The sequence below is a fragment of the Chrysemys picta genome, chromosome 15 (genome assembly GCF_011386835.1).
Source record: "Chrysemys picta bellii isolate R12L10 chromosome 15, ASM1138683v2, whole genome shotgun sequence".
Lineage (NCBI taxonomy): Eukaryota > Metazoa > Chordata > Testudines > Emydidae > Chrysemys > Chrysemys picta.
Window position 1 is genome coordinate 16,334,656 of NC_088805.1, and position 25,876 is coordinate 16,360,531.

At 45.4% G+C, this 25,876-nt stretch overlaps 1 protein-coding gene across 6 annotated transcripts in view; it reads right to left on the bottom strand.

The window, feature by feature from the left end:
- YDJC (YdjC chitooligosaccharide deacetylase homolog) overlaps window positions 1-25,876 on the bottom strand; it is a 75,704-nt gene that overhangs the window by 9,213 nt on the left and 40,615 nt on the right. For 2 of the 6 annotated variants that reach the window (XM_024105694.3, XM_042841558.2), the window contains one exon: window positions 15,435-15,613. In XM_024105694.3, the coding sequence (XP_023961462.2) occupies window positions 15,435-15,598 (164 nt within the window). In that variant the 5' untranslated portion in view covers window positions 15,599-15,613. Of the gene's footprint in view, window positions 1-15,434; window positions 15,614-16,542; window positions 16,693-17,590; window positions 17,962-25,876 lie in introns of those variants that run through there. The other 4 variants (XM_024105697.3, XM_065568385.1, XM_005281089.5 and 1 more) reach the window with 4 other exon arrangements.

The window sequence follows — 25,876 nt, forward strand, 5'->3', positions numbered from 1 at the left end:
TTCCACTTCAAATGTCTTTGATTCTGTGCGACAGACTGGCAGGAACAGTAGCAATGAAACATCTTGGGCCAAACTCTGCCCCGCTGTAACTCCACTGTAGTGAATTTGGCCCTCATCACCCTGCTTCTGACAGCAGTTCATTGGTATTTTCATAGACAATGCATCCAGAGATGGCATTTATTACATTAAAATACATTGTTTACGGGATATTCCAGGTTTGTCTGACAGCTTATTTTTAAGATGCCCTTTGATAAAATCCAGTTATAGACAGTACATAAGACATATAGATATTATGGTAACAGTGCAAGCTACGAGCGTATGGTAAGAAACACCAGAGTTTAAGGGCAACTCAGTTCAACAGGCTGGATTTGTGATCACAGACAGTGCCCAGGTCGTCTTCTTATGTACAAGGACAATTGCTGACTGAACAACATGGATGGTGGTGTACAAATTAGCACTTCTCTCTATTAGAGAAGGATGGTAACAGTAGAGAGTTGGCAGAGGATAAATGCAAAGCCTATACTTAAATAACAGCAAGGGTCTGACTTAATAACTGCGGATTAAAAATTAACAAAAGCCAGCAGATCTCTTAAAATGTAATTTACTGAAATGCTTTGCATAGCAATTACATTTTCTTGCTCAGTGTTTATTATGGTTTCCCCTACAATGAATACAGGAACCACAAGTGCTTAGATATGTTGTTAGTTTCTCTATTGCTTCTGGAAACGCTTCTGTGTTGGCTAAATTCTGCTTTGAAACCTCTCCCAGAGCTACTCCTGGGTCTCCTAAAGGAATAATATAGTGCCTCTCTCTCTAGCTCTGCTGCCACCAGGCAGCTGTGTTAGAGCACTCCCAACTCTCTCAAGTACGAGTCTCTGAGTGGCCACTTTGAGGGACTTTGCCATTGTACCTTCATAACTGAAAATTGTCGGGTTTTTAACAATTTAAATCCAACCTTTCATGTGACCTTTCCATGTAGCTGCTACAAAGGGCAGTAGGAACTCTCCGGCATGATGGATTCCACAACAAAGCCAGCGAAAGTGAACTTATTATTTCAAAACTCCACACACTAACTAGCCCCACTCCTGGGCCAGTGTGTCCTGACTTCTATAAGCCCCCCTTTTCGACTACTTGGGGCGGCAGCACTGGTGTCAGCTACATGGGGTGCCCTAGTATGGACAGGGCTCTGGCTCCAGCAGCTGTTTCCAGCCACGTCCTCTGAACACATTTACCTGACACGGCGCCGAAAACCACTGCTGGAGCCAGAGAACCTTCTACACAAGGGCCCCAATGCAGTTAATACCAATGCAGCTGAACCCACCTGGGAACTATGTTACCCTTCCCCGGTGTAGCTCTGCTTATGGGGTTTGATCTTTCCCAACGACAGGGCACTCGATGAGGCTGGAATACTTACAATGGATATTCTGTCTGGTTTGCATGTGGGAGTTTTCTAGTTGTGGGGCGGGGATAGGAAAGCCTGAAGAAAGGCTCTAGTGGCCATTGGATCCATAGGGAATGCAGTGGACAGTCCCCTGGACTGTGGGGAATCCATGAGCACATCCCGCTCCAACTGTGTTGCTTCTTGGCTTCCCTTCCCCTCAGCAGATATGCTGAAGTCACCAGGGTAAGAGAGCTGGGCTTGTTTTCACTGTAAAAGGAGGCTCTGAGTAACTCCAGAGCATGTTCCAAAACTTTGGCTAAGATCAGTTGACCATCTGGTAAGTCCTCTATTGAGGAGCTATATTCTGCTCTGGCAAAGGGATTGACCCTCCGCTCTTGTAGATCTCTAACTTTATAGTCCTGTGAGGGGTATTGATAACGTGTCATCTTCCTGTTCTATATGTGTGTGTTTTCTTTGGGATACCATAAGCCATTTAACGCTGAGTCCCTGCATGGATTCAGCAACAGATGCTCTGCAATGGTGTTCCTAACAATTCCAACGCTGGGGACAGAGACTCTCCCACGTTAACTAAACTGGATGGAAAACGAAAGCAAAAGTAATATTTTGGCAGTGATCTGCACTGCCACAAGGGGACAGGGCTCTGTTCCTGATGCCAGGCACACTTTATTCAGGTCAGTGGGGTACAGGTGTATGGAGGGAACACCACCAGAACCTGACCCAGTGTCCACTGAATTCAATAGGCGCTTTTCCACGGACTCCAATGGGCATTACGTCTACAGGCTGCAGTACCTCTCGGCACCGAAAAGGAACCTCTCCAGCCACTGATGAGCAATAAGAACGGAAAGGGATGGTGAAAGCTGAGATATGTGGGGGGGATCCCAAAGACTCACGTCCATTAGGAACAGGGACGGACAACCCTTACTCTTCCTTAGAAGAAAATTTCCAGCCTGGGGCAGATAATTGTCTCACACCTACACAGTAGCAATACTTTCCTCTTGCATGGCTCTTTATAAAGGAGGGGAGGGATGTTATCCTCACTGCACTGATTGACACACACAGACAATAACTTGTCCAAGGTTACACAGCAGCTCAGTGGCCAAACAGAATGCAGCTCTCCTGGCTTGCAGTCTGGTACCCTCTCCACCCACTTACTATGCACGGGCCCCCTTCCGGAATGAGCATTGTCAGTCACTCCTGGCCACTAACACAAATGGTTTTTAAACAATCCGAATCCAAACCCCATCTAATTCAACTGATACTATTTGTAAAGCAGAATAGTTGTATCTGATGACACCGCTGATTTATCACAACCACAGTTGCTGTCAATGGCCTGAAATGCAAAACACTGAACATATTCAAGAGAGTCCCTAAAGTAAGCTGGGGAATTCACTTGGTCTCTAAATCAGTTTTACCCAGTGTGTTAAGCAATAACCACAATTCTGTGATCAGTTGACAGAGACCTGCAAATGTATGTTTACAAGATTGTCTGGATAATCTCTGGGTAATATACAGAGAGGCAACAGCTGTGCAGCATCAGGGTTTAACTAAATTGTGATTAAACAAAGCCTAAATAACACAATTTCTGTGAACTTGGGCACACACCTCGTGACTAATACCCAATGGAGCTATCCATAGGAATCAGACAAGGAGGATTTAGTAAGTTCCTTGGGGCAGAATTCTAGTCTGTTTTGTGTTCTGTACCGCACTGAGCATATTGTCAGCACTCAATAATGGGACAGCATCCAGTTACTTCTCCTGAGTGAAGGGTAACTGTCAAAGCCAGCCCACTGGCTGCGATTTATGCCTCATCCAAATCAGGGGTAGGGAAGGAGAACACACTCTTGTGGTAAATGCAAACAAGGGAGGGGAATAAACCAGGTAAATGAGTCATTGGAATCGTTTCCTTTTCAAGGATCTGTTGTTTCTCAGCGTGAGTGCTCTAAGCAAATGTTCCTGCTGAAACAATTGACCTTTCCGCCGTCACAATAAATGCCGAGTTCAGAATGTAGTTGAGTATCTCTGGTTACTGGGAGCTTCATGCATAACTGCATTAAACTTGCTGTTAACAGATCCATCAGCTTTCTGAACATGTCTGTCTCCTGACCCCAAGTCCTGACCAGCCATATGCTGGGCCCAGTGCAAAACCTGGGATTCATTCTTTGAGACCAGTATCGTCAGTTGTTTTGAATTCCTAGCTGGGAATCTGGAAGGGATCTTCCTAGGCCCTCACACAGAGCTCTTGCTTTAAGCTGCATGTCATCGAATAGCAGTGCTGGTGGGTGAATGCTATTCTCTTCCTTTATAAGTAAATGGATCTCTGTTGGCATCCTGTTTATATCCCTACCTTGGAAACCGCCAGCTGGCTGGGCTTGTCGGCTTTTATTACAAGTGGTGACAGGATAAAGATAGAAATATCTGCATACAGATGTCACGTTAGTAAATATCACAGTGTCTGACACCAGGGAAAGCAATGCTCTGCTGTGCAATGCTTACAAGAACTTATGCCAGCGGAACACCTTTGGATTTCTGCTTGGCAAATACAAACACATTTACACAAATAAGGTTGTTGCATAAGAGTTGGTCACTGCCTCCCTCTGGTCAAAGAACACATCTAATTGTCATGCATCTTGTTCTTGTTTTTCTTCCCATTATTTCTGATTACAAAGCCTTTTATACAGAGACCAGGCTTCTTAGGCCTGATCTACATTAAAAACTTTTGTTGGTATAGTAATGTTGGTTAGGGGTGTAGTTTTATTATGACACTTTTATACTGGCAAAAGCCCTCAAGTAGACGCAGTTTATACCTGCAAAAAAGTCCTTTTGCCATATAAGTTACTTCATGTGGGGAGCTTGTATAAGCTATACCGGTAAAAGCACTCTTTTGTTGGAGTAATCGGATACCAATTACCTGAATGAAATAAACGACAGAGCAAAAGCACACTTTTGCTGGTATAAGCTACGCCTACAGTAGGAGGGTTTGCTGGAATAGCTATCCCAATAAACCCTATCTAGGGTAATGCCACTGGCTGGCCCTCGAGGCAAGCCAGGCTCAGCCTTTTCGATCACATACTAACTAGCCCCCAGCTGATAGTGATATGGCAGTTTAATAATCATTAGTGATCCCAGCTGCAGGGAATCATGAACTGCTACTTACATAGAGCTAGGAGTTCAGTGGGGGGAGAGTGGATTGCAGAGCAGGGTCCGGCACCTGTGGGGGTAGAAGCTCTGGGCTAGGGTTTAACCAAGGACAAAGTCAGGTAGAAGGGCCCCCAGGGAGTAGGTTAGGCTCCTGTGGGGGAAGCCCTGAACCAGGGCTGACCAGAGTAAGGAGATGTCATGGGGAACCTGCCAAGGAGGCAGTGAGGGAAAACCTGCTAGGACAAGAAGTAACAAAGGGAGAGCTCTGCCGGAGCAGGTCAGGCTCCTGTGAGGGAGGCCTGAGGAAGGGCCCATAGAAACATTGCAATGGAGCCTGAGAGGGTGGAAGAATTATTATTTGGACATTTAGCTTGGACTGTCAGTTGGACCTTGTGCTACCCCAGAAGGGGACTGAACTTTCTGACTTGGCCAGAGGGCTGAGCCACAAGAGACCTGGTGAGAGGCAGACAGCTTCCAGGAGTCACTGGCGACAAGGGCCCCTTGCAGCATTGCACCCTGATGTCAGAGGGGTGATCTGGAGGCTGAGTACGCTACTTTGCAGGCAGACATGGCCTTATACTGTGCTGCCCCCATTCATTCAATGGTTGGGTCATCACAGCTCACTGAGAAAGTGAGGGCGATGTGGTTAGCAAGCAGATAAGAGGGTGGAGGGAGCAGCAGAAATACTTCCAGATTAGGTAAATGTCAAGCAGGAGGATCAGAATGAAGTCACTGTTTACACACACGTTTTGCAATTAGCGTTGACAGGAAAGGAAGTGAAAGCAGAGGGCAATGATGTGGTTTGGTTAGAATTTTTCTTCTAAATGTACCCAGATGTGGTAGAGTTTGTGCAACTAACATTCTGCACCTGAGCTACAAAAAACCAAATGAGACTAGAGAAGACTATCCACTTCCATTTGACAGTGTTTAATTTTTTTCATCGAATGTTTTGGTTTAAGCCGCTCGTAACAGATAAGGGACATTGATGTTCAATCACAATTGAGCTGACAAAAGAATGAAGAAAATACTGTGGAAAATGTTTAAAAAGACCAGTAAAGATAAGATGTTGGAATCTATCTACATAGCGCAACAAAATAACCTAAGAATAGCAGGTCTTAGTCTCCTCCACTCCTATGTACTGCGGTTGATACTGGTGGAGTTGCAATTCAGGGTGAACAATAAACTTTTTACGAGTGTCACACAACTACCTGAGAGAGACAAGATATTAAAGTTGTTTTTCAAGTCTTGCAACATCCAGGCCTTGTTCTGATCACCAACTCCTGCACTGATGCTAGCAGCATCCCACCAGCCACACAAACCTGCTGTAGCACACAGCTGGTCCAACCAAACCAGCAGAGGGGGCAGGGAATTCCCCTTAAGTATACTTCAGTTCCTTAGATATTTTTATGTCCCACTGGGGAGTGATACAGTGAAACCTGCACTCAGGGCCATTTCCAATAGGCAAGCCTTGTCTTCAGTGATATCTCTAAAATGTCTCCAAGCTTTCCAGTGTAATTTAAGTTGACCTCCAGTGAACGTCCTGTCTACATCAGGCAACCAAATTTTGTTGGCCCATTGGGTGGCTGTCTTAAGCCAGGCTTCATTGTGCTTTTTTAATATAACTTTGCAAGAACACCCAATATCCTACTGTGGCTGTGGAGGTGTCTTCAGCTGGGGCATGATGGGAGGTGCCACATTAGACTGGGAGCCAATATTCAAAGCAGGATATAATGAGGGGCCTAACAAGGAAAAAAGATGTTTCAAACTTTGTAGGTGTTGACTCCCGGGGACATTCAGGTTGTATATATTTTTTCAGACTACTAGACCAGCATCTTATTTCTTTGAAGCTGTATTTATTCAGCTTCTTAAAACCTGCAGACATGGCTGTAGACTAGTGTCTTGTGAGCTATGGAACAAAGAAGAGCAGTACAAAGTAAGCCAAGCAATACTGAAAACTGACAAGCTAAGTGTTGTGAGACAAAACCAGAACACAACCCCAACAGTGGTATAAAACCCCACATATGCAAAGGGATTTCCCATATGCAAACCAAGACTTTAATCAGAAAAATGTGAATGAAAATTGGAAATCGTTTAAGAATGCTTTACTAGATGCCCCAAAGCCACAATCCCACAATTGAGGAAGAAGGCTGTATTGATTAAAAAACCAACCTGGTTTAGAGGAGATATGAAAGCAGCTATAAAAAATGCAACAACTGGAAGAAAGGGGAAGTTGACAGTAATGAATATAAATCAGAAACTAGGAATTTTAGAAAATGGATAAGGGAAGCAAAGGGACACAAGGAGAGATGTATGGCCAGCAGAGTTAAGGACAATAAGCAGTTTTTTAAGTATACGAGGAACAAAAAGAATCCTAACAATGGTATTGGTCCATTACTAGATGGAAATGATAGAATTATCAATAATAATGCTGAAAAGGCAGAAGTGTTCAATAAATATTTTTGTTCTCTATTTAGGGAAAAAACAGATGATGTAGTCATATCGTATGATAACATTATTTCCATTCTACTAATATGTCAAAGGATGTTAAACAGCAGTTACTAAAGTTAGACATTTTTAAATGTATGGATTGAAATAAACTTGCATCCAAGAGTTTTAAAGAGCTCACTGGACTGTCAGGGCTGATTTTCAATAAGTCTTGGAACACCAGAGAAGTTCCAGAAAACTGGAGGAAAGCTAATGTTGTGCAATATTTTAAAAGGGTAAATGGGATGACCAGAGTAATTATAGGCCTGTCAGTCTGACCTCAATCCCAGGCAAAATAATGGAGCAGCTGATATGGGACTAAATTAATAAATAAAGGAGAGTTTTATGATTAATGCTGATCACCATGGGTTTACAGAAAACAGATCCTGTCCAACTAACAATATCTTTTTTTTTTTTTTTAATAAGATTACAAGTTTTGTTGAGAAAGGTAATAGTGTTGATGTAACAGACTTACAGACTAATGTAAGGTATTTGACTTGATACCATATGACATTCTGATTAAAAAACTAGAAAGATATAAATTTAACATGGCACACATTAAATGCATTAAAAGATGGCTAATTAATGGGTCTCAAAATGTAATTGTAAAGGGAAATCATCATCATCAAACAGGTGTATTTCTAGTGGGGTCTTGCAAGTATCAAGGTTCTTGGCCCTACACTAGTTAACATTTTTATTAATGATTTGCAAGAAAACATAAAACCATCACTTATAACGTTTGTAGATGACACAAAAATTGGGGTGTAGTGAGGCGGCCTGGCTCCCGGTCGCCCCTGCGAGGGACGAGCCAGAACAGCCGCCTGAGTGGGCGGAGTCACCGCCGCCTGTCCCCGCCCTCTCCCCCCCTCCCCCCCGGAAGTCAAGGGGTGGGACAGGAAGTATAAAGGCGCGGCCCCAGCGCTCAGTTGGTGCCGGCCACGGGAGAGGACAGACGCAGGTGCCTGAGCTCCTGAGCAGGACTGGCCGAGCCTGCCCCGAGCCCGGTATCCTGAGGAGGACTGGCCGAGCCGGCCCCGAGCCCGGTGTTCCGAGGAGCGGCCTGAGCTTCCCCTCGACAAGGGTCCAGAGGAGCCGCCCAACCTACCCTGCGCTTGGTGCCCTGGGGAGCCCATGGTCTGGGACACGGAGGAGGAGACTGAGGACGTGCAGGTACCCATGGAGGGGGAGATTGGAAGTGGCTCGGGGATAACGGACCCCAAGCCCATGTCAGTGTGTTGCGGTCAGGATCCCCACTGACCCAGCAGCAGATGGACTGCTGCTGTTAGGGCTCCGGGCTGGGACACAGTGGGGTGGGTGGGCCTGTGTCCCCCCTGCCACCCCACCCTGGGTGGCAGTCTCTCCTCCTCCCCTACCCTCATGCCAATGCTCAGTCCGCCTGAGGGCCTGAGCCCTGAGCCCTGAACTACTGTTTGTTTGCTCAGCCCCTGCCTGAGGGCCTGAGCCCTGAACGACTGTGTGTTGGCTCAGCCCTGCCTGAGCCCTGAAGTACTGTTTGTTTGCTCAGCCCCTGCCTGAGGGCCTGAGCCCCTGAACTACTGCTTGTTTGCTGCCCCGCCCCGACCTAGGGCTTGGACTTGCCAGACTGAACGGTTTCCCGGCCTCGTGACGTGAGGCGGCCTAGCTCCCAGTCTCCCCTGCAAGGGACGAACCCCTACCCCGGACGTCTACACGGGGACATGGTAAATAATGGAGAGGGACAGGTCACTGATAGAGAGTGATCTGGATCAATTAGTAAAATGGGCACAAGCTAACAATATGTGTTTAAATACAGCTAAATGTAAATGTATACATCTAGGAACAAAGAATGTAGGCCTTATATACACGATGGGGGACTCTATCCTGGGAAGCAGTGACTCTGAAAAAGATTTGGGGAATGGAGTAGATAATCAGCTCAACATCAGCTCCCAATGCAACACTGTGACCAAAACAGCTAATGCAGTCCTTGATGCATAAACAGGGGAATCTCGCGCAGGAGTAGAGAGGTGATTTTACCTCTGTATTTGGCACTGGGTGACTGCTGCTGGAATACTGTGTCCAGTTCTGGTGTCCACAGTTCAAGAACAATGTTGATAAATTGAAGAGAGTTCAGAGAAAAGCCAAGAGAATGATTAAGGGATTAGAAAACCTGCCTTATACTGACAGACTCAAGGAGCTAAATAGATTGAGCTTAACAAAGAGAAGGTTAAGGGGTGATGTGATTACAGTGTATAAGTACCTACATGGGGAACAAATATTTAATAATGGGCTCTTCAGTCTAGCAGAGAAAGACATAACGTGATCCGATGGCTGAAAGTTGAAGCTAGACAAATTCACACTGGAAATAAGGTGTACGTTTTTAACAGTAATGATAATTACCGTAATCATTGGAATCATTTATCAAGGGTTGTAGTGGATTATCCATCACTGACAATTTTTAAATCAAGATTGGATGCTTTTCTAAAAGCTCTCCTATAGGAATTATTTTGGGGAAGTTCCATGGCCTGTGTTAGACAGGAGGTCAGACTAGATGATCACAATAGTCCCTTGTGGCCTTGGAATCGATAATCCCAGTCATAGATTCAGTGAAAGTGAGGGTGGGATCTGCAAAGCAGGGCCGTGAGGGATGGGAAACTTGATATTTGCCAAGTTGTCCATCTCAACACTGCATAATTTCTGATTGCAAAGACATTGCAAGTTAACATTACCCAAGGCAGCCCTGCCTTGTACACGGGAATAATTATGTGCTGGCTGTTTGGCTCACAAAGGCTGCAGATGCTTGGGGGGAAAACACAAGTCATCTGTCCCCACTGTGGATGGCCTGGGACAGAGACGGGCTAAATACTTCCATACTCAGAACTCCCCATGGCTGAAGCAGCTTCTCTCGTCAAAGTGCAGGGTTAAGCAATTTCCCGGAGACGCCATTGACAGCTACTGCTTCTCTGCAGTGGGATTTCACCCATGCTCACTGTTCCTTACAACACTAATGCGTGCAGATCCACGGGCATCTTAGAGCAACACTTCACTATAGACTTTTGCAGATGCTGAAAACCTACACACAGACTTCCCCCAAAGCTTCCTGGGGCAGAGGGCCACGCAGTACAGCTCCACAGCAAATAAGGCTGAATTCCGGTATTCCTTGCATGGGGGCTCAGGGACGATATGAGTGGCTGGAGAACAGCCAGACAGGGGACACTGTGGGAAGGCAAAGATCTACATCTGGATGTTGCAAGTTGGGGGGAGTTGGTATTTTTATTTTTTTGCTGCTGTTTCCCACACTCTACAGTCGCTTGTTTTGCTTTGTAGCTGCTATGAAGACCTGCTAATTCCTGCTGTCTTACTCCTGCTGAGTCACCCAACCACAGCATAAGGCAACATATGGTGCTCCAAAGGAGGCCTAGCAAAGTGGTGGCGAAGTGAAGTCTAGGATGACACACACTTCACCATCATAGGGCTTGTCTGAACAAATACTTAGTTTGCAGCAAGCTGGGGTGTGAATCTACCCCGCACTAGCCTGCTGTGCGCTAAGTTTCATGTGGACCCTGCTGACGCTCACTAATAGTTCCCTAGTGTACTTTGATCTACTCCTGTGTCAAACCATGATAGATTAAAATGCACTAGGGAGCTCTTATTGCATGGCAGCAGGGTCCACGCAGACAGTCTGCAGCAGGGTACGTTCACACCCCAGCTAGCAATGAACTAAGTATTCATTTAGACAAATCCATAGTGTGGCACAAAAATAAACTAATTCCCACGTCATTCTGAAAGGAGATATCTGAGAGAGAGAAGAGCCCTCATTTATTTGTACTCAATAGTTAAGCTATGTCTGCGTCTGATAAATTTGAGGCCAGTTACTTTAAGGCTCCTTCTCTACTCGGACACACCCCCACTACCCCGACCAGGGGTATTCTATCTGCTACCCAAGATCCATAAACCCGGAAACCCTGGACGCCCCATCACCTCAGACATTGGCACTCTTACAGCAGGATTGTCTGGCTATTTGGACTCTCTCCTCAGACTCTATGCTACCAGCACTCCCAGCTATCTTCAAGACACCACCGACTTCCTGAGGAAACTACAATGCATTGGTGTTCTTCCTGAAAACACCATCCTGGCCACCATGGATGTAGAAGCACTTTACATCAATATTCCACACAAGGATGGACTACAAGCTGTCAAGAACAGTATCCCTGATGAGGCCATGGCACACCTAGTGGCTTAGCTTTGTGACTTTGTCCTCACCCTCAACCATTTCAGATTTGGAGACAACTTATACCTTCAAGTCAGCCGCACTGCGATGGATACCCGCATGGCCCCACAGTATGCCAACATTTTTATGGCTGACCTAGAACAACGCTTCCTCAGCTCTCGTCCCCTAGTGCCCCTCCTCTACTTGCGCTACATTGATGATATCTTCATCATCTGGACCCATGGGAAGGAGATCCTTGAAGAATTCCACCTGGATTTCAACAATTTCCACCCCACCACCAACCTCAGCCTGGCCCAGTCCACACAAGAGATCCATTTCCTGGACACTACAGTGCAAATAAGTGATGGTCACATAAACACCACCCTATACCGGAAACCTACTGACCGCTATACTTCCTTACATGCCTCCAGCTTCCATCCAGGACACATCACACAATCCACTGTCTACAGCCAAGCCCTAAGATACAACCGAATTTGCTCCAACCCCTCAGACAGAGACAAACACCTACAAGATCTTTATCAAGCATTCTTAAAACTACAATACCCACCTGGGGAAGTGAGGAAACAGATTGACAGAGCCAGACGGGTACTCAGAAGTCACCTATTACAGGACAGGCCCAACAAGGAAAATAACAGAACACCACTGGCCATCACATACAGCCCCCAGCTAAAACCTCTCCAGCACATCAACGATCTACAACCGATCCCTCACTCTCACAGACCTTGGGAGGCAGGCCAGTCCAACCTGAAGCAAATACTCACTAGCAACTACACACCACATCACAGAAACACTAACCCAGGAACCAATCCCTGTAACAAACCTTGTTGCCTACCCTGTCCCCATATCTACTCTAGCGACACCATCAGAGGACCCAACCACATCAGCCACACCATCAAGGACTCATTCACCTGCACATCTACCAATGTGATATATGCCATCATGTGCCAGCAATGCCCCTCTGCCATGTACATTGGCCAAACCGGACAGTCTCTACGTAAAAGAATAAATGGACACAAATCGGACATCAGGAATGGTAACATACAAAAGCCAGTAGGGGAACGCTTCAATCTTCCTGGACATTCTATTGCAGATTTAAAAGTAGCCATAGTTGAACAAAAAGCTTCAGAAACAGACTTCAAAGAGAAACTGCAGAACTAAAATTCATTTGCAAATTTAACACCATTAATTTGGGCTTGAATAGGGACTGGGAGTGGCTGGCTCATTACAGAAGCAGCTTTTCCTCTCCTGGAGTTGACACCTCCTCATTAATTGTTGGGAGTAAACTACATCCACCCTGATTGTATTGGCCCTGTCAACAATGGTTCTCCACTTGTGAGGTAACTCCCTTCTCTTCACGTGTCAGTATAACAATGCCTGCACCTGTAATTCTCACTCCATGCATCTGAAGAAGTGGGTTTTTTACCCACAAAAGCTTATGCCCAAATAAATTTATTGGTCATTAAGGTGCCACCGGACTCCTTGTTGTTTTTTTGGATACAGACTAACACGACTACCCCCTGACACTTGTCAGTATTAAAATGTTTCCCAGGCCAACCAGCTTGTTTTCCCAGAAATGATTTAAATCAATTTCACACATTTAGAATCCAAAACAATCCCTGTTTGTGCTAATAAAATAAGGGAGGGGAAAGGAGGGCTGTAGTTTGTACTGACAAATGTCCCTCCAACCCTGCCCTAGCACACTTAGTCAGCTGATAGTATAAATGCTCTGACCTGGATTCAGTTATGCCTTTTTAAACTGCAGTCACATGGCCTACTTTCTGAATACAGAAGTGTACGTAACCAGAAACTAGGCCAGGTGGAGTCTATATTTAAAAACCTGGCAGTGAGTAGGGCTCAAAAGTAGAGTTATAATGCCAGACTATTACCAGAGTGCCGGGGTTTAAAGCTTTTCATGTTATATCTGTATCTTGGGAAAGTGTTTGATTAACCTCACTGTTTTACGTGATTTTTTTGATTTACTAATAAGCAGGCCTCTAGGTTACATTTCCCCCTGACACTTCCTTCTGCCTGATCTGCTCTCCTGGCAACAGTTCCATGTCATTTCTAACAACAGACAAACTTGCCACTAATAATTGGTCTCTTGTAGGCAGAGAGGCCGTGGACTGAAGGGGCCTGGAGGCCTTTTCCCTTAGAGAAAGTCCCTAGCTCAGGGTTGATGTATGATGGTGGGAAACCTGCGCTGGTGCCACCTATGATCTGTGGCTAGAAGATCACAGTCCGTAGGGCTGCCAATTGGGCCCCTTCCCTGATGGCCAAATTCACTGAAGACATTCTTGTCTTTAAAAATATGACTACAGTTATACACATCATGCAAAACACACATGCCACCCTCCAAGCATATCCAAACCTCTTCCAAAGGTGGCTTTGGTTGCGCACAGAGAACTAGCATGAAGTTGCTAATATAAAGCTGTCTCCTGTGAACAACTGGAGTTGGGAAATGAGACACAAGGTTTCAGAGTCCCAGCAGAGCCCTCTTTTTAAAAAGATGCTTTTTAGTCTACACAGTGCTGTCCAGGTTACCGAGCTGCTCACTGTTTCAGGACTTACTTCTCTTTCCAAGTGCTAACCCTGTCTGGAGCTGCGGTATAAGCTGGGTTTTACCTTCTAAATGAGTTACAAATAATACTTCATATTAAAGGATTTGCTGGGTTAGTCCAGGAGCCCTGAACATACCATGTGATGTGATACAGAGCCAAGTGTGACAGCATCTCTTAAAGAGCTTCAGCAGCAATCAGGAATATATAAAATAATTCAGGTACCTGACACCCCAAAACATTCTGTGTGTGTGTGTGTGTGTGTTATTTATGGTTTTACAAAACCTAATATGAGTAAAATGCTTTCATGACTGTTAAAAAAAAATGTTTTTTTGGTTGGAATTGCACAGGTTTGCAACCCAAACATTGCAGAATTGTGCTAGTGCCTGAGAACCAGAGAGTGGAACCCACTAGTTTACTTTCAGTGTCCAAGCTGAGTGAAATGCAAAAAGTAAACAAACAGCATAAATGATAAAAATAAGTGAGATGTTTAAAATTCATTCAGTTCTAATAATCTAGGGTGTAAGCAGTTCGGAATGAACATTTGCTTTTTAAAGCATGGACTTTTCACCTGATGGTGTCCCTTGAAGTGCTCTGGAAAGCGAGAGACCAACAAACCCAGATTGTGACAATGAAAGAAATAACAATCAGGATAATCTCCATTCCACCCCCGATACATGTCAGAGGAAAAATGTGCAAAGTAGTGGCTAAGAGGAAGCAGAACCATTTAGTGTACATCTACACTGCAATTAAAAACCCACGGCTGGCCCGTGCCAGCTGCTTCAGGCTTGTGGGGCTTGGGCTATGGGGCTGTTTAACTGCAGTGCAGACGTTGGAGCTCCGGCTGAAGCCCAGGCTCTGGGATCCCAGGAGAAGGAGGTCATAGAGTTCAAGCTCCAGCCTGAGCCCAAACATCTACACTGCAATTCAACAGTCCCTTAGCACAAGCCCGAGTCAGCTGACCCGGGTCAGCCACAGGTGTTGAACTGCAGTGTAGATGCACCCTTAGAGTAACATTTGCAGATTAGTATATTTTGTTTGACTATGTTAATAAAGTAGTGTTGTAGCTATATCAGTCCCAGTATATTAGAGACAAGGTGGGTCAGGCTGGTAATATCTCTTATTAGATCAACTTCTGTTGGTGAATGTGCATAACACCGTCAAAAGACGAGCCTGAGAGCTTAAATTCATACCTGTGCTAGACACTAAAAATCATGGACTGGATAGACACTGGATGTATGGCTCATTACAACAATCTGTAATCCACTAACCCTCCTGTGTCCTACAACTGCAATGAAATTACTGCCCACTTGACCTTGAGTGGACTCTTGCAACATGTGTTACTTCCTTATGCTAAAGAAGTTGTTACAACTAAATACAAGGTGTGACACTCTGAGTACCTTTCCCAGACCTGAAGAAAAGCTCTTTGTAAGCTCGAAAACTTCTCCTCTTCACCAAAAGAAGTTGGTCCAATAAATGATATTACCTCACCCACCTTGTCTCTCTATGCACGAGCTCTAGTTTTCCTGCAAAAGCCTGGGAAAGTTGAGTTTTTCCATTTGGCTATGAATGTTATGGATTCAGTGAATGTTACAGTCTTGGCTCTGCTCATATGGCCTGGGGAGGTTGCACTAAGTAAGTAGCTCACCTTCTTGCTAGTTGTGCTGCAGCTGGCGCAGCGCTGCCATTGACCATAAGGGAAACATTGGAAACTGCTCCAGCCAGGAAACACTCCACGATTCCTTGGTTCCTCCTTGGGCAGTAGCCAAAGTCATCTCCGGTTACAATTAACTTCACTCTGGCCTGAAGCATCCTTAGGGGTCAGCCCTGAGAGGAAATCAAAGGAGACAAAATCAAAGCAAGGATCGCTGTAGCACATTAAAGGGATACAGGAAAAGGCAGGATCAGTATATATGAATGAGACAGAGAGAGAGAATAGAGAAGTGACTCTGCCTCCTGCCAGATCTGCTGCTCCACCTTAGCTGTTTACAATGGTAATGACTAATGTACTGGCGTGCTAGTTTCATTTTACCGTAATTGTGGCTCTCACAGACAGTACTCTGTCCCTCCCTCGGTGCCAAGATCAGCCTCCTTCACTTTTCTATTCAGGGAAGGAAGGAGTGTCATGCTATATTACCCATCTGGATTAAGAGTAGTTTTTCCAGTTTAACAGGTCACTGATTTACATGATGATTTAAATGACTGATGGTACATCAAGGTTCAGAACCCTCTGGTTTCTGGACTCCATCATATTGAGCTGCTAGCTTACAGTATCTGAAGAGGAGAAACATCCGGAATGCAGAACTCAGACCCTAGAAGAAACTAAACCGTTAGTCTATGTTAAAAGACTGACTTCTTCCAATAGCCAAATCTCAATGAAAGTCCAGTCCAAAGAAGGTTCCTGGTTCTGTATATGCTGTCTGAATTCTGCAGTTATTCCACAGAAGCAGCTTACATTCTCCTACGTCAGGGTTTCAAACAGGCATTACATTTGGGGTGGGTTTTTTTAAGTAAAACAGTGGACAAGGGAACGAAGTCAGAGTCTTAATTTCCTCACGCTGCCTCTCCCTTTCCAATTTGCATGCCTCCTCTGATGAAGAGTAAGCAAGATTCCTTCACATCGGTATTCGCACTTTCCTGTCACACAGATCTGAGGTTTGTTTAACTATTGAGCATATGGTGTTTGTTCAGCATTTGACACACAGGAAGCTGGAGGTTTTCTGCTTCACCAGAACAGCTCTGAGAGCAGAACTCACCTTGGGAGTCAATCACACCCTCTTTTGGGTTTTTTTCACCCCTTCTATTGCTCTTCCTTTCTTTTTTCCATGTAGAAGCGGTTCATCATCTCTGTGCCTTTGTTTTTGAGCTGGAACTCCAGCAATAGTAAGGAGGCTGCGGTGCATGCGCTGAGAACAAGCAGGAAGTGTGGAGCAGTGAATCAAGCAGCAGAGAAGTGAGCTATTTATATACGCCACACAGTGTTTGCTTACAAAGAGGGTAAGAGACCTAGAATTCATAACAGCGGCCCAAAATCAATAGGGCAGAAAGTAACTGGCTGAAGCAATAGCGTACTTGTCTCATTTTGTAAGTGATTTTTCAGTATAATTAATCGGCTTATTCATAGGGCCATGCTGTCTTTGCTCATAAATCATATAAAAATATAGCAACAAACCACCCCCCACTGGAGCTAGGATGACCAGACAGCAAGTGTGAAAAATCGGGATGGAAGTGAAGTGTAATAGGTGCCTATAGCAGAAAAAGCCCCAAATATTGTGACTATCCCTATAAAATCAGGGACATCTGGTCACCCTAATTGGAGCACTTAACACTGCCCGCTACAATATTTCATCACAAGAATTCCTAACTGCAGGGACATTCAGATCCCATTTGTGGAGTGACAGCAAATGCCCTGATCCCCTGAAACAATCAGGAGCAGGGGAGGTCCCCTCCTGGGGCAAGGATGGAATTGTCCTGGAGAAGACAGACAGGCACCAAAAAGCCCCTGATCAATCAGGGATGGGAGGGCTTCTGACCCCTGCAAGCTGCTGGTAGACCCTATAAAGTCCTGGGGTGAAGGCGCTGCCCTAATGATTTCCTGGCTAGTCCCTGAGTTAAGCCCCCTGCCTGCACACAAGGCTCCCCAGCCCCACAACTCCCTTGCCCAATCCCTGCCCTGCGAGCCGGGCTCCTCGGCCAGCTCCCCCGCACTGAGCAAAGGAGGGGGACCCCCCCCATTGCAAGGGGGCTGCGGAGAGCAGGGAGGCTGCCACTCCCAGGAGCGCCGCCCCCGGCCCAGGTACTTACAGCCAGCGCTGGGCCGCTAAGCTAGTGTCCAACATGCTGCGGCGTCCACAAGGGCCAGCCCCGCGCTGCGGCCGCCTTCCTCCCCTGGAACGCCCCAGCCGGCGCTGCCGCTTCCCTCCCTCCAGCTCCGGGGCAAAGGGCGGGAAGCGGGGCCCGTGCAAGCCAGGGCACGTGCCCCCCTGGCCGGGAGGGTCCCTGGACTCACCCATCATGAAGCGCCCGCACCGCCCCGGCAGCAGCTGCAGCATCCGTGACCCGCTCCCGAGCCAGGCGCCTCCGCAGTGATGCGCTGCACAGAGCCGCCGGGGAGGCTCGCGGCTCCCGGGCTGTGGCGTGTGCGCCCCCCAGTGGTGAAAGCGGGCGGCGGTGGCTCGGATTTCGAGGGCCCTGCTGGAGCTGGGGCACTGGCCGAGCAGCAGGCAGTAAAACGAGGGATGTACCCCGTGCACTGGAGTGATTGGCAGACAGTGCTTAATTTGTGTCAGGGCTGAGCCCGGGCACCTCTAGGGCTTGGGAGTTCATAGCCCCTGCACCTCTGGGCTTGCGCCTCAGTTATGAATGTTAAAAAAAAATTCTTTGAGCCCCATCACCTCTTTCCTTACAAATAAAGCACTGCTGGCAGAGCTCTGAAGGGCACTTCCCGCGTCATTGTTGTATTCAGGGTAGTTGTAGCCAAGTGGGTCCCAGGATATTAGAGAGACAAGGTGGGTGAGGTAATATCTTTTAGTGGACCAACTTCGGCTGGTGAAGGAGACAAGCTTTCAAGCCACACAGAGAACTCACAGCACAATCCAAGGTGGAAGGGATTGTTTAGCATCAGTAGTTAGCAGTGATTATAAGGGACCATTCCAGGTAGAGTGGCCAGATAACACCTCCATCCATTTCATCCTCACCCATAAGTTTTACAATCAACAGCAAACACTTTATCTAAACCACGGCCATAGACATAGGAACTAGGATGGCTTCCCAATATGCCAGCCTCTTCCTGGGCCACCTTGAAGAAGAATTTCTAGACAAATGCACCACATAACCAGTGATATACCTGAAATACATTGATGATATTTTCTCCTCTGGACAGACGACTTAAACTCCCTCATAGATTTCCACTATAACTTCAACAACAAACTCACATCCATTAAACTCTCCCTGGAACACTACCAAACTAGCATCAACTTCCTGGACACCACAATCAGCTTCAATAATAGAACCCGACAGACAACTATATACGAGAAACCCATGGATCACCACACCTACCTTCATAGATCCACTAACTACCCCAAACACACCAAGAAATCTGTTATCTACAGCCAGGCACTCAGATATCACAGAATATCCTCCAAGGAGAAAGTCCAAGATATACCTTAACACACTTAAAACCACTTTCACCAAACAAGGACACTGCACCAGAGAAGTAGATTGCATCATGGAATAGGCCACCCAAATACCCCAAGAAAAGCTGTCCTGCTTCAATACAGAAATAAACCCCCCTCTGCCTACATCCCCTAGTTGTCACCTACCATCTCACACTGGAACCATACTGGATATCATCAAATACCTACAATCCTTACTCGATGGGGACCCCATCCTGAAAGAAATCTTTCTGAAACCCCGCTTCTGTCCTTCAAACAACCCCACAACTTCTCCAAGCTCACATCAGAAGCAAGCTCCCCACAGACCAGGACACACCAACTCAAAGCAGCACCAGACCCTGCCAGAACAACAGATGCAAAACCTGCAGACATGTTGACACTGCTACAACGATCCACACCCCCAAACAACACACCTTTCAAGATCCATGGGTCCTACACATGTGGTATACCTCCTCCAGTGCACTAACTGCCCCAATAACAACTATGTGGATGAAACCAGACAATCACTATGCTCTTGAATGAACTCATACAGGAAAATGATAAAACACAAAAACACCATATCACCTGTGCGCGAACATTTTTCACAAAGCGATTTCTGTATATCTGACCTGTCATCCTCACAGGAAACCTGCACAACAGTTTCAAAAGATGCGCCTGGGAGCTTAAATTCATTACTGTGCCAGACATCAAAAATCATGGACTGAACAGAGACACTGGATTTACTACAACAATATATAACCCACTAACCCCCACTTTTTGTCCTGTGACAGCAAAGGTATTAACAGGCCACTCTACCCTGAATGGTCTCTTACAATATGTGTGAACTACTTTTGCTTAACAATCTGTTCCACCTTGGATTTTGCTTTGACCCTGGGAGTTCCTTTCCCACACCTAAAGAAGAGCTCTGCATGGCTGGAAAGCTTGTGTCTCTCTCTCTCTCCCCATTGGAAGTTGGTCCAATAAAAGATATTTTATTTACCTTGTCATTGTTGGTGGGCATTTCCATAGAACTCATTGCCATAGTACCTGAGCATGGCGGGTGTCCTCATTTATACCAAAAGGCCGGGGTGCTCCTAACCCAGCACCATGGTACGAGACGGTAAGAAGATTGGATGGTATTATTACCAAACTTTACTCCTGAAACTAGAAAACACAGGCACCTCTCCTGCTTTCCTGCTTTGTTATAAATGCAAAAACTCAGTCTACATTTATGCAAAGATGCACTAAAATGCTGGATGTTTCCAGGGACCTTGGGCTAACTTTTTTTTCCATAGCTGAACCTGGGGCTGATTTATGGTTTCACATCAGTTTGCATCGTTGTACAGCTTTGTCACAAAACTAATTGAAATGCTCTGGTTTCAGCTGAGTTTTGTGTTGCATTCTCAGGTTCATGAGAACCTGAATCCCACCAGTAGGAAATGCATGTTATTCAGAATGAAAGAAACCCCTATTGGATCAACTACGCTGGGCTTCCTAGAGCAAATCCAACTGTCCAAACTCTATCCAACAATACAGCAGGTAGGCCCCCAAATGCTGCAGACTGAAGCTACACTCCTCGCCATCTGCTAAGCTCTACAGGGCCACTAAGATCCATGAAACTGAAGCTCTTGTGTGCTAAATCAACCAACCAATTATCAAGAAAACCTGAGTTATCTGAATCCTCACATTTACAAAGGTCTTGGGTGTCCTGTGAGACATTCATAAAACTGAGGTTATACTGTATTTAATATTTTCTGATATGACCTTGGTGTATATTTCCCCCTGTTGCACCCCAACATGCCCCAATGGATTCACATATAAAACTATTCCCAAACACAGCCTTACCATGCCTGGGAAGTGCTTAGACACTACAGTAATGAGTGGTATAGAAAGCCCTGAAATAGACAGATAGATAGAATATCCTTTTCTCCCAGACAACATGCCCACAACACTCACCATACAAAGAGATGATTCCCTTTCTCAGACCTACTGATGAAGTTAGATTTGTACCTGCAGCTGTAAATGGCATGACTAGTGCAATCACACGAGATGTTTTCTTTTGTTTCCTCAGTGTAAAATGAATCAAAATCTTCTTTCACTGGCACATTTGGTTCATGAATTGCCAGGGTAGCCACTCAGCCCTGTTTTTTACCTACCTTTGTCTGTTTGCAGCTCTGAGCTTAAGTGTTGATCTAGTGCTGAAATCCAATCCAATAGACCTTAATCAGGAAGTGCCTAAACTTCCTATCCTGGGATGGGGAGGGGCATTGGGTGGAATAGATAAGTGTCTGGGGGAACATAGCTTAGATCACAAGCTACCATTTAGTATTGGATTCAGGCCTATCCCTTATGTTGTATGTAAAATCCTGTTTCTCTGGGCTTTTAACTGCTTCTTTTCCTTAATACAGAGAGAAAAAAGGTTTAATAGATTGTGTGAATAGTCCCAAAAATGTTGAGTAAGACATATTATCAACGTTCTCAACTATGAAGGTAGGGGACCAAGTTTCATCAGTGTTCAGTGAGCCTCACCTCAGTTGTTAGGATTGTTCCTAAATGTTCAGACTACTGCTGTACTCTTCTTGCATAGGCCAGAAGAAGAAGTAGCAAGATTAAATAGAGTAGCTGGTGTTGGACTAGGGCAGGGTACTCAAACTGGGGGACGGGACCCCCTCAGGGGGTCGGGAGGTTATTACATGGGTGGTCGTGAGCGGTCAGCCTCCACTCCAAACCCTGCTTTGCCTCCAGCATTTATAATGGTTTTATAAAGCATTTATAAAGTGTTTTTAATTTAAAAGGGGGGGGGTCGCACTCAGAGGCTTGCTATGTGAAAGAAGTCACCAGTACAAAAGTTTGAGAACCACTGGACTAAGGAGAGGCTAACCGAAGTACTCCATTGTTGTATGCGGGATCCTGTTAAAATTGCCTGTATTTAGACAAATCCCTTTTGGCAGGTTTCTCCAGGAACCAAAAGCCTTTTCTCAATTCTGTGGAATCTGAGAATAAGAAATCCAAATCTCAGGGAGTTCCTTGCAGATGCTGATGTTGTTTAGAGTCATTAGCCCGACAAATGACTGTATATGGACACAACTCTCAGAGAGAAAGAGATGAGACATGGACACACCCAGAAAACAGTCATTTATGTTTGGGAGAGGGCGAAAGTTAAACAGGAGTCAGTGGAAAATGGTTTCCAAAAGGAATGTATCGTGTGAGCAAGCTTCCCACAAAGGAAATGACCATCTTGTCCAGCCCCGGAGCACCCACGGAGTCTTATGAGGAAAGTTTTTTAAAACTGGGCATGTTTAATCTTGAGAAAAGAAGAGTGGGGGAGGGGGAGGGACCTGAATACAGTCTTCAAATATGTAAGGGTTGTTATAAAGAGGATGGTGATCAATTGTTCTCCATATCTACGAGACGTAGGACATGAAGTAACAGGCTTAATCTGCTGCAAGGGAGATTTAGGTTAGATATTAGGAAAATCTAACTCTAAGGATAGTTAAGCACTGGAACAGGCTTCCAAGGCAGGCTGTGAATCGCCGGCATTGGAGGTTTTTAAGAACAGGTTGAATAAACACCTGTCATGGATGGTCAAGGTTTACTTGGTCCTGCCTCAGCACAGAGGGCTGGACTTGATAATCCCTTGAGGTCCCTTCCAGCCCTACATGTCTATGATTCTATAAGATGACCTGAAACGAGTAACTGTTAGCTGTTATATATGGGCACCTTGGGGAGGGGAACTGAGCTCTAATCACAGGGGAGGCAAAGCTAGGATTAGGTAACAGCTTGGGGACAAGGTTTTAGATAGAAGGAGCCTGCAATTTTCTTCCTCAATCAGTGCCACAGAAGGGCTGTCAGGAGCCATTATGGACAGAGAAGAGCAAAGAAGGTTGCTAGGCATGCTGTAGTAACACAGGTTTTCTTCTTATTATTTTATTTATTCTTCTTATTTATGTTTTATTCTTAGGCCCCAATCCTGCAAAGACTTTCATGCAGGTTTAACTGGAAAAACTCACATGCTTAAAGCTAAGCACATGTTAAACCTTTGCAGAATCAGGGCTGCAGGAGGTAGAGCTACACCTTAAGAGACATTTATCGTTTGCCATTTTGCCCCCTTTTGAAATCTTTTTTTTTCTCTCTCTCTCAGCAAATTGAGGACATTTCTGAATCCCTTCCATGCTGCCCCCTCCTCCCAGAAACCACTTCCTGAGCTGATCCCAAGGCTACTACCCTATGCCATGAGAAAACTAGCCAGCAAGGACTCTCATATATTGCACGTATTTAACCAAGCACAAGTTCTTTACTCCATTGTGCTGGGCATTAGCCTCAAAGAGGCCAGTTCTACACTAGAAACTTTTGCCAGTATAGCAGTGTCAGTTAGGGGTGTGATTTATTTTATGACAGTCCTATACCAGCAAAAACCCTAGAGTAGACTGAGTAATAGTGGCATAGAATTGTTTTTGACAGTATAGTTTATTTTAGTCAAGGAACTGTTATAAGGTATACCAGCAAAAGCATTTCCCCTCAATATAAACTGTATCTACACTAGGGCTTTGTCTACACTACAGACCATACAGTGGCACTGATTGAGGAAGAAAATTGCCACTGTAAGCTTTCCTGTGTAGCCACTCTATGCTGGTGGGAGAGAGCTCTCCCGCCAGCATAATTAAACCACCCCTAACGAGCAGTGGAAGCTATGTCAGCAGGAGAGCGTCTCCCACCGAAAATAGCGCTGTCCACACTGGTGCTTTTGTTGGTGAAACTTATGCCGGTCAGGGGGGTTGTTTTTTCACACCCCTGACAAAAATTTTATGGACAAAAGTGCTAATGTAGACAAAGCTTAGGGGAGTTTGCCGATTGTAGCTATACTGGCAAAACTTTCCTAGTATAGATCTGGCCTGAGCAACTGCATATTAATGTTACCCCTGCCCTTCTTGCCTGTAGCTCTTCTTGCTGTCTTGGGGTCTGTCTGATCAAGATTCCATCAAAGTTATTGGAAAGATTCCCATTGACTTCAGTAGTTTTGGATCAGGTCCTTCTTATGACACTATGCAGGGAGGGAGGATGTCTGAAACAAAGCCCAGAACCTGCAAAGGCTTATATACATACTTAACGTCAACCTTGTGAGTTGTGGCACTGAAGTCAATGGGACTACTCACACGCTTAAAGTTAAGTGCATGCTTAAGAGATGTGTTGAATCTGTGACATGGCTTGTAAGCTCCTTTGTTCTTTTATCTGTATTGGGAGGCACCTAGTACATGCCAAGCACTGTCAAATAATAAATAACCTTTTCAGTTTTAGTGGCAGAGAAATTGTTAGTGATGATAAGAAATTGAGCGCTATCAGTTTTACGGGGAAGGTGCTCAAACACAACACTGATAGGCAATAGATTAAAACCTTAAGATAGACAGAAAGAGAGACCGACATTTTAAAATGCATAAAGAACTGGAGTGACTATAGAAGGAGGATAAATAGTCCTTGGTTAAAGCACAGGTCTGGAAATCAGGAAACCTGAGTTCCAATCGCAGCTGTCACAGATTTACTGAGAGACAGTGGAGAAGTCGCTTAAACTTGTTGCTCAGTTTCTCAACCTGCTGCATGGGGATAGTAATAATCACCTCCCTCGCAGGACAGCTGGAGGCTCATTCCTTAATATTTGCCAAGTGTTTTGAGAGCCTCAGACGGAAGGAACTATAGACATGTTGTTCTTTCAGGTGCCAATGTGAGTGCCCAGATGGAGAACTGAGTCCCCTAACAAAGCCCAAGTTTAAAAATTGGTCTCCTCGTTTTAGACACACGCAGAACAAGGTATTTCTAGGGACTTTAACTCAGGTCTTTGTGAATGTTAAGTTTTAGAACTTGGAGCACCAGGCTGTCCATCAAAGTGATCATGTCTGTGATACCTTCATTACCAGGCTTCTCAAATTCTGTTTTGGGCCTTTGTCTGTCTCTACATGCAATATGATTGTCCATAGCCCGTATCCTAATATCCAGACATCTATTTGCTGTTTCCAAAATAGCAAGTTTTGAAAAAATACCCAATCTGCATTTTCCAGGGTGGATCAAATAGTAGTGAGTCTGGTTTTGTGAGTTAAATCCCTCAAGTGTTTCCTGGGCAGGCAGAGCTTCTTGGCTAGGAAGATTATGGCAGAAGCGACAAATGCCTGGGTGTTTCCTCTCTTGATTTTGAGGGGTGAATCGTTTCAGAAGTATAAATGAGTTCTCTCCAGTTCTTCTTTAAGTGGGTAGTAGAGGCCTGTCTCTCCTTCCTCCTCCCTTCATAACCAGCCCTCTGTCTTTGCCCACACCTGCCCCTTGCACACTTCTCCCCTCCCCACAACCACCTGGCTTGGCTGTTCTTCCCTTCCCCACACAGCTGATCCACTCAAAAATATAATATTCCACATTGACTTTACACTGAAAGGGCTCTAGGCTCCCCTAGCTGAGGGCAGGACTGGTGGTGGTGGGACTATACAAGCTCGCTCTCCCACACAGGTTGTAAGGACCTAATCCGACATGCAGCCAGGACTATCACGTCTATTGAATACAGAGGGCTGAAGTTGTCTTTGACTAATAAACTCATTCATGTGGACCAGCTACAAAACCTTTGGCCCAAATGCAGATGTGCTGCATAAGGTGGTGTAATGTACAGACCCCCTTTCATTCCCTCAGACTGCCTTAGCTCAACTTACACACACTCAGCTGAGGAGTAAAGGAGCAAACTTGGTGAACTTAGAATCATAGAATATCAGGGTTGGAAAGGACCTCAGGAGGTCATCTAGTCCAACCCCCTGCTCAAAGCAGGACCAATCCCCAACTAAATCATCCCAGCCAGGGCTTTGTCAAGCCAGGCCTTAAAAACCTTCAAGGAAGGAGATTCCATCACCTCCCTAGGTAAATTACATGCTAAGGAGCTAGAAGAAAGTGTAAATTTTAGAATCTT